Consider the following 7653-nt stretch of genomic DNA (forward strand, 5'->3'; position numbering starts at 1 on the left):
CTAAATCATGGGCAGTGGTAGTCATCGGCGGACTTAATTTGAAATTGTTTTGGTGTTATGTAAACATGATTACTAAACTACTCCTACTTTCCCCTTGTAATTTAGTTTTAAATAAATTTTACACATTTGATGTTTGTTTTACTAAATGTTTTATGAAAAAACTGTTGGTGTTTTTGATTCTTCACAAGTTATTATTAGTTCAACTTTTATGTAAGTTTATGATAAATTCGTAACTTTGTCAAGGCTAGATAATGTTGTTACTGATAGAATAAATGATGCGTTGTGAATATTTGTAGTGTAGTACAAAATTTCCTTACAGATTCTAAAAAAAATAAAATAAAATAAAAAATGAATCCATAGTGTTAGGGATGTATTTAAAATGAGATGAATATATAAAATTTATGTGGATTAAATGAATGAATTTAGTAAGGACAAGATTGGAATATAACGTTGATGTAAATAGTATTTTTTTTAGAATTTTAATATTTTATTAAGGATGAACTTAGAGTAAGATGTACTTATAAAAAGTTTGGATAGAAATAGCCCTATCCATCTTTTATGAATCAAATTTTCTCATTTCTACTAAAAACAAGGGTATAATGGTCAATTCAATAAAAATAACTTTCAACCGTCAATGGATGGAATTCATTGTTTGGGGTTGGGGGCCAACGCCGCAATAAAACAGAAAGTTAGGGGAGTATGACACCAAAAAGAATAAGTTAGAGTATGATATTGCAACTCAAGTCAATAGATAGAGAGGACCATCGGTGAAATTTCCCCAATATTTTAACATCATCATCAGTGCAAAGCCAATTGGGGGTGAAGTTGACACTCCATCAAATTGCAGTTTCATCAAAGAGAATGGAAGTACACATCCATATCCCAATGAATGATGCTATCTACATGGGCTTAGACTTTCTCAAATCGAATAGTACTTATATCAGAGAGTTAAGTTAAATTCTACAATCGTGCTCCCTGTCCCGGCTTGGCGCCCCTGTTTTCACCCCTGTCCCGGGACAGGGGGTTTAATCCTAAATTCGAATACCAATTGGACAATGATCAAAAGTCTTGGTGACAATGTAACAACATTAATTGATGTCATCTTTAAACATAGAAATATGTCTTATTTAAGATGACATTAATAAATGTGCATTACTATGTTCCAAACTCTCAGTCCCGCAAACAAAAATTATTTCCAACTCCAAACAAATTGCAATAAAATTTTCACTCAGCGATTTGAAAAATCAAACCAACAAATCAACTGTGGCAAAATATAGCAGACCAGAATGTTAATCAAATGCTCATTTTTACAGTGCTACTAAAAGAATCAAATTCAAATCCCTAAATTAGCCTATTCTCAACTCGCAGAATTATCAACCTAAACTTATAATTTTATAATTTTCTTGTGAGTAACATTTAACTCGAATGGCACAGGATATGGACGGGAAGCAGCTTTGAATTTGAGGCCAAATGCACTGATTGATATCTCCTCCCTCCACAGGGCATTGGGAATATACAGCAGCTGCTACTCCATGAATCCTAACATCTAATCTCATATGAACCAGCTTTTGTAATGTAACGAACCCACTCAACTGTGTTGTACCCACTTTTTTCCCATACCTGCAGACCGACCGTAAGTGAAGCCACATTCTTAATGTGTGCAAGTATTAAATAAACTTCTCTAAAATATACGAGTTATATACCTTGAGGAAACGAACACGCAATCCAGATGCTGTAAACATAGGAACCTGCTCCAAAAATGATGTTATTGTGTTTTTAAGTAGAAAAAACTACACAGAAAAATATATTTCAAGTGACTGATGGCATCATGTTGTGAATCTTCAAAAAGGGTCATATTTCACCCTCCGCCCTCACAAATAATAATAATAAATAAATAAATAAATAAAAATAAAAAACCACCTCCACAAATCCCATCATCTGCCAAACTCTTTCAGCCTTTCTTGATGTTATAATTGATACACGACATCAGTGGAACTCATTAAATTATTACAAAACCAAGTGAATGATCTCCTCATAACCTCCTTTTTGAATGTGATATTTTTTTCCTTCTGAAATGGGGCAATGAAGTGGATATAAACCTTTAAGATTTACTAGCAAATGAAATGATTGAGCACCTGAAATTCCATCTGGATTGGAGGTCGAGTCCAAGACTTCTTCTCAGTAATTGTGGAAATTAACTCCACTTCAGCACTCATTGTCGGTTCAGTTTGTCCAGGAAATTTTCTTATCCTGCAAAGACCCCAGTATAGAAAATAAATAAGATGCAAATAGATGAAGCCGCCCATAGAATAAATGGGTCTAAACAGGTTGGCTCAAAATGGGAGCAGTCCACCAGTCAACACACATTGGAACCTCACAAAATCAGGCCAAGATTTTCTTTTTGACCCATATACCTGAAACAAGAATATTCTTGTGTATGTTTATAGAACACGTTTAAAATTGGAAAAGAATTAATTTGCCCTCTTTGTCCGTATCTCCCTCTTAACACTTCACCATAGTGCACAACCCAATGCCACTACAAAGCCAACTTCTACCGACACCTTATATAGATGGGAACGTACCTATCTTCAGATCTGTTTCTAACACATGCATACACAAAATAAAGAAAGAAAAAGTATCCAAATTTATCATATTATAAAATGAAATTTAAAATCTTTTATCCGATTTTAGGGAATGGGTGAGGACTCAATTTAATAATGGAAGTTTTGGTATTTTTTGGGGGTGGCCTGGTGATTGACCTGCATCACTGACGGTAATTATGGTCTGATGGCTCTAACTTTTCCTTTTCCTTTTTCAATCAATTTGTTTTTGGGGTTGAGAATGGTGAGAGGGATGCAGGTTAAAAGGGGTAGTGGTGGTTGAAGATGGGGGAGAGTTCTGGATTAGAGGTGCAGGGTGAGGACATCTTTTCCTGGGGTGAGGGGACCCAGTGCTTTTGATGTCACGAGAAAGTAATGAGAGTTTCAACAAAAAGCCGACATTTATAGAACTTCAGAACATTCTAATGTCAATATTCAGTTTCATTTGATTGTAGAGGTCCATGCCAGTCTGCCAGAATTAAAATGGCAAATTGAGGACCTTTGACACAGATCCTAAAACAATGATAACAAAATGTATTTATAATAGTTAAACTCTTATGTAACGTATCAAAAATCGAATAGTAATGGCATAGCTTCATCCAGATTTGCACATAATGATTGGTATTCTAGCATGAATATGATTTTTAAGCAACCGTATAGTAAAATGTGAATCATTAAAAACCTCTGCATCAACTTTCATTACATGTAGAGTATAAATGCGTGACATCATTAATTTTTCTTCTGAATAACAAGAAGATAGACTCTATTACGTGCCTTTATGACGATGGTCTAATTGTAAGAGCGTAAGAAAATGTTTTAAATTTCTTATAGTTTTAGAACAGAAACATGCCATCTAAAGTCATTAGCTAAGATATTTGCTTTTACGACACTACAATCCCATTAAATTCAGCCATTGGGCAGGACCACAAGAGCGGTAGACGCAAAAAAGTATCAAGTGAGGCGGGCACATGACAAGATGTTGGTGCCTCGTTGCCTGCCTAAACATCTTCATGTGAACAAGACTCATTAAATTAATCTGGGGATAAGAAATCATGAATGTAACCACGCGTGGCTCAATCAGACAGAAAACAAACTTATAAATGATAGATGTGTAGTGTTTTGTAGAGGACAATAATTGAAGGGTATCATACTGGAATGAAATTAACGGGGCTCAGATGTGCAATGCCAAAAAATAATGTATCTAAGACTTACTTCCAGACCAAACAGTCGATAGATGGATTGTACTTTGCTCGGCCAGATGTCACCTGAAAATTTGCTTTTGCTGTTTGTTTTGGTACTGGAATCTTGATAACCACGCCAAGTGCAAACATTTTTGCCCCAAACACACTTTTCACCTGAATGAAGCATGCCAATTCAAACGTGTGGTGTGTTGCATACAAAAGAATGCACGATAAAATAAGATGGCTAACCTTAACATTCACTTCCATGCGCGTTCTACCCAATTCCTTGATAGTTGGCAGTACCCTAAATGGTAGATTCACCCCTTCTGTAATACGATACCTGTGGTAAGGGTAGTGTTAGTGCACTTGTGTAAAATGACATACAGAATAGATAAACATGTATCCAGCAGCAATTCAAACACCAAGGCTGCTACAGATATTACATAACAGTACCATAATAAATATTTTATAACATAGTAATAGATCCAATGAAACATAATGTGACAATAGCAATTGAGATATATCCTTTGAACAAATAGCAACAGCGTCACTTCTTCTAAGAATGAGGCAGATTAGTAAATTTTTTCACAATTTCTCAAAAATGACATAGAAACAAAATTTCGTTAACATATGATTACTCACTGTGCAGATTCAGAAACTATCAGCTGAGTTGAGTCATTGCGATCTTGATTTTTTTGGCCAGAAAAAGTGATCGACAAAAAATACGATTTAACTACACCACACCATGTTAATTTTGTTCTACCTCTCCACCACTCTTAACATGTTTTATTCAGAATATCAGGGGCAAAATAGTAGTAGAAGCCATAATATCAAGGAAAACCATGTTACATGTCAGGCAAATAGTAGGGGCATGTTTCATCATCACCAATATCCATTTGTTGTAGGGTCTAAATTCATGCAATGGTCACTTAAGAGCACAAATAAAATTCTTCTACAAGGCAGAAACTTTAGATATCAGAAGTGATGGATTCAGTAATCCAATTCATTTCCTAAACATTCTTGACCTTGATATTGAGACCAAGCATTAGTACAATGAGCAACAGCCTGAGCCCCTGTTTGACAACCTTTAAAAATTTAAATTGTTTGCTACAATATCATTCTCCACCACACATTCACACAATAAAATATTCTATAGAAAAACCAATAAAGCTTCTTTTTAACTACACATTCTCTAAAAATAGGGCCTTAATAACATAATGTCGTGGAAAAAATCTAAAATTGTATTCATTTTTGTAGCTAATGTGGACAAATTTAAAGAAACAAATTTGACTAAATAAGAATTGTTACATTGGACGAAATATTCAGTTTTCTTACCTTCCACAAAAGAATCCCTCCCACAACTGTTGATTAAGAAAGAAAAAGAACTATGAACTTACTTCATTAATTCGAATTCACCGTCAGGAGGAACAAAACTGACAGTTTTTTCTGAATTGAATCTTGTCAGATTTACACACTGATGAAATGTAACATCATCAAGCTCGATAGTTTTCCCACTGCACAATTAACACGGTAAAGAACAAGGAATACTTTTTGTCCAATTTGCACACTGATGGAAAGTAACATCATCAAGCTCCAAAGTTTTCTCAGGCACAAGTAGCATAGTAATAGATAAGGCTATCAACAAAACCTAGGAACTAATCATGCAGCAGCTAATACTAACAAAGCAGACTACGGTAAAATAGTTTAAAATGATATAAAAGAATAGAATTGCAGCTAAGCATTTGAAAAAATTGCCTGGAGAGAGAAGGCACCATTATTCTCTAATAAAAGCAAATTTCAAGTAATTCCTGAGAACTAATATCAACTTCCAGCTACATGGAATGTATCACAGAGTTGTCAATATAGTAGCCTAGGAGAACAAGGAAAAAATATAGCATATAGTAAAACCAACAAAGATAACAGTTGCATAAACCAGCTACCATTGACTTCTCTCTAAATATCAAACAATCAAGTATATAAACCACACACAATCCTATTGTGGTCACCTAAAAAATAATGAAAACAGCCTTCGAAATGCATGAATTGATTGTCTACCATAAGAGATACCCCTTTCCTTAGTAAAATAGCATGTCAGCAATTAGAGGGATAAAATGATAGATATTAAGATAAAGGAGTTTAATTCTTGTGAACCCCAGGAAGATGGTTAACAGTTAGCTACAGCACCAAGGATACAAAATTACAGAACTTTCAATACTATTTAGCATGGTGACTTACTATGTTTTATATGATTAACGTAACTTTTAGATGGTGTACTACAATATACCTGACTAATTGAAAAATCATAAGAAGACAGGAAGATATATAAAAGGACCGTGCTCAACCTCAAATAGATCTCATTTTACACGATAAGATAATAATATACAAATTTCAAAGTTAATCATCATGATATGCATCATTGAGGTGTGTTTGTAGAGATCGACGAAAAACAACTTTCAGAACATCAGGATTCCAGCTGAGATGATTTCTAATGCAATGACAACATCAGTGCAAATAAAAGTTAATACATATGGGTTGGACAAGTGGCAGTTCAGTTTCACTGACTTTTATCAATATTTGTACCTCTATCCTCACAAAGAGCAACAAGGACTGAACTGAAGTAGATATTCTAAAGTAGTAAAGTATGGTGGCAAAGATTGCCCTTGTTTCTTTCCATATTTCATAATAGAAAAGGACTCTTATATTCCTGTGAGATTATTGACATGTCATTTTGTCAAAAAAATTATTTTTTCTTTGACCATTCTATAAGTTCTGTAATTCGATATCTTCAACCGATGATTATATGGAAGCTACCTTTTAGTAGGGCGGGACTTGATCTGTGACTCTTTCTCAAGGCCAATTTTATCATTTAAACCCAACTTTAAATCAGGCATTCCAGAAAGAAAGCACTTCATAACGATCTTCCCAGTTACATCGCAACGTAGAACGCTACCTAAATTACCAAATTGTCAGTGAGAAGCAAAAGCAAAAATGAACAGGGGAAATATAATCACAATAAAATGTTGTCCTCAACTCTCAGGTTGAAAATGAGAAACGAGAAAAATTGCATCATGCACAAATGATCACCATTAATAATTATTTACCTTTGGAAGACATAAGAAGATTAACACTTTCAACAATATCAAGAAATACCTGTCGACAAATAGAAGCTAATTTAGTATAATTGCAGTGATTAAAATATGACAAAGTAATGGTATCAGATAGAAGAGCCAACCTCATTCTTCTTATAGACAAGACCTTCCCTGCGCCAGCCAACAGCACCAGTTACTTGTAAAGTAGCATTTGGAATTGGTCTGTCTACAGGCTGTTTGGTTGTTCACACAAGGCATAGAGTATTACGATAATCATCATGAAATTCAGAAATTAGTAGCATGTATCACTTCACAAGGCATAAGATTTTCCATTTAGTTATAAACTAGTATCATAGATCTCTTCAAATCATTATTTCCCTGAATATTGTTCTTCCAAAGAAAATGGTGAGATAAGTCGCACATCTAACCTTGGAGGAAAATGGTGAGCGTACACCATCCTGAGTAATGTAAAGCTTCAAGATTTCAGGTGAAAGGTTTTGAGGGTAACCAAAATCCAATATCTCTGTAATTCATAGGGAAATGTCAGTCAACCATCCAAATTTTTGGTCACTCTGTACAGTATAGAAGTTTTCTCCAGTTCTTAGTTTGGGAAGGGAGGGGCCTTGTTAAGGTTCAAGTGAATGCACCTGTTAAGTAACTCAATAAAGAAAACAGAGTACTTCATACTCAAAAAATATTGTTGGCCACACTAAAAGGCTCAACCTTAGAAGATTTTATTGCAGTGAATAAACACACTGTTCACTTATGATCCTGTATGCATAC

At 34.6% G+C, this 7653-nt stretch overlaps 1 protein-coding gene across 1 annotated transcript; it reads right to left on the reverse strand.

The window, feature by feature from the left end:
* Nucleotides 1–1208: 1208 nt before the first annotated feature.
* Nucleotides 1209–7416, reverse strand: LOC111407421 (AP-2 complex subunit mu-like). The gene is made up of 10 exons (XM_023036881.1): nt 7299–7416; nt 7014–7103; nt 6883–6931; nt 6593–6731; nt 5179–5295; nt 4031–4121; nt 3813–3955; nt 2136–2250; nt 1704–1748; nt 1209–1620 (listed from the first exon to the last, which is right to left on the reverse strand). Exons 3-10 carry the CDS (start codon nt 6893–6895, stop codon nt 1540–1542), a joined length of 744 nt encoding a protein of 247 aa, XP_022892649.1. The 5' UTR covers nt 6896–6931; nt 7014–7103; nt 7299–7416; the 3' UTR covers nt 1209–1539.
* Between the last annotated feature and the right edge of the window lie 237 nt (nt 7417–7653).

The sequence above is a fragment of the Olea europaea genome, chromosome 13, assembly GCF_002742605.1.
Source record: "Olea europaea var. sylvestris chromosome 13, O_europaea_v1, whole genome shotgun sequence".
NCBI classification, from domain to species: Eukaryota; Viridiplantae; Streptophyta; class Magnoliopsida; order Lamiales; family Oleaceae; genus Olea; species Olea europaea.

Excerpts from the sequence above, each read along its gene's own strand:
- LOC111407421 (XM_023036881.1), bottom strand. Across the intron at positions 4,122-5,178 it reads GGTGAATTCGAATTAATGAA|GTATCGTATTACAGAAGGGG; the intron begins GTAAGTTCATAG and ends CCCTTACCACAG. Across the intron at positions 3,956-4,030 it reads GCATGGAAGTGAATGTTAAG|GTGAAAAGTGTGTTTGGGGC; the intron begins GTTAGCCATCTT and ends TGCTTCATTCAG.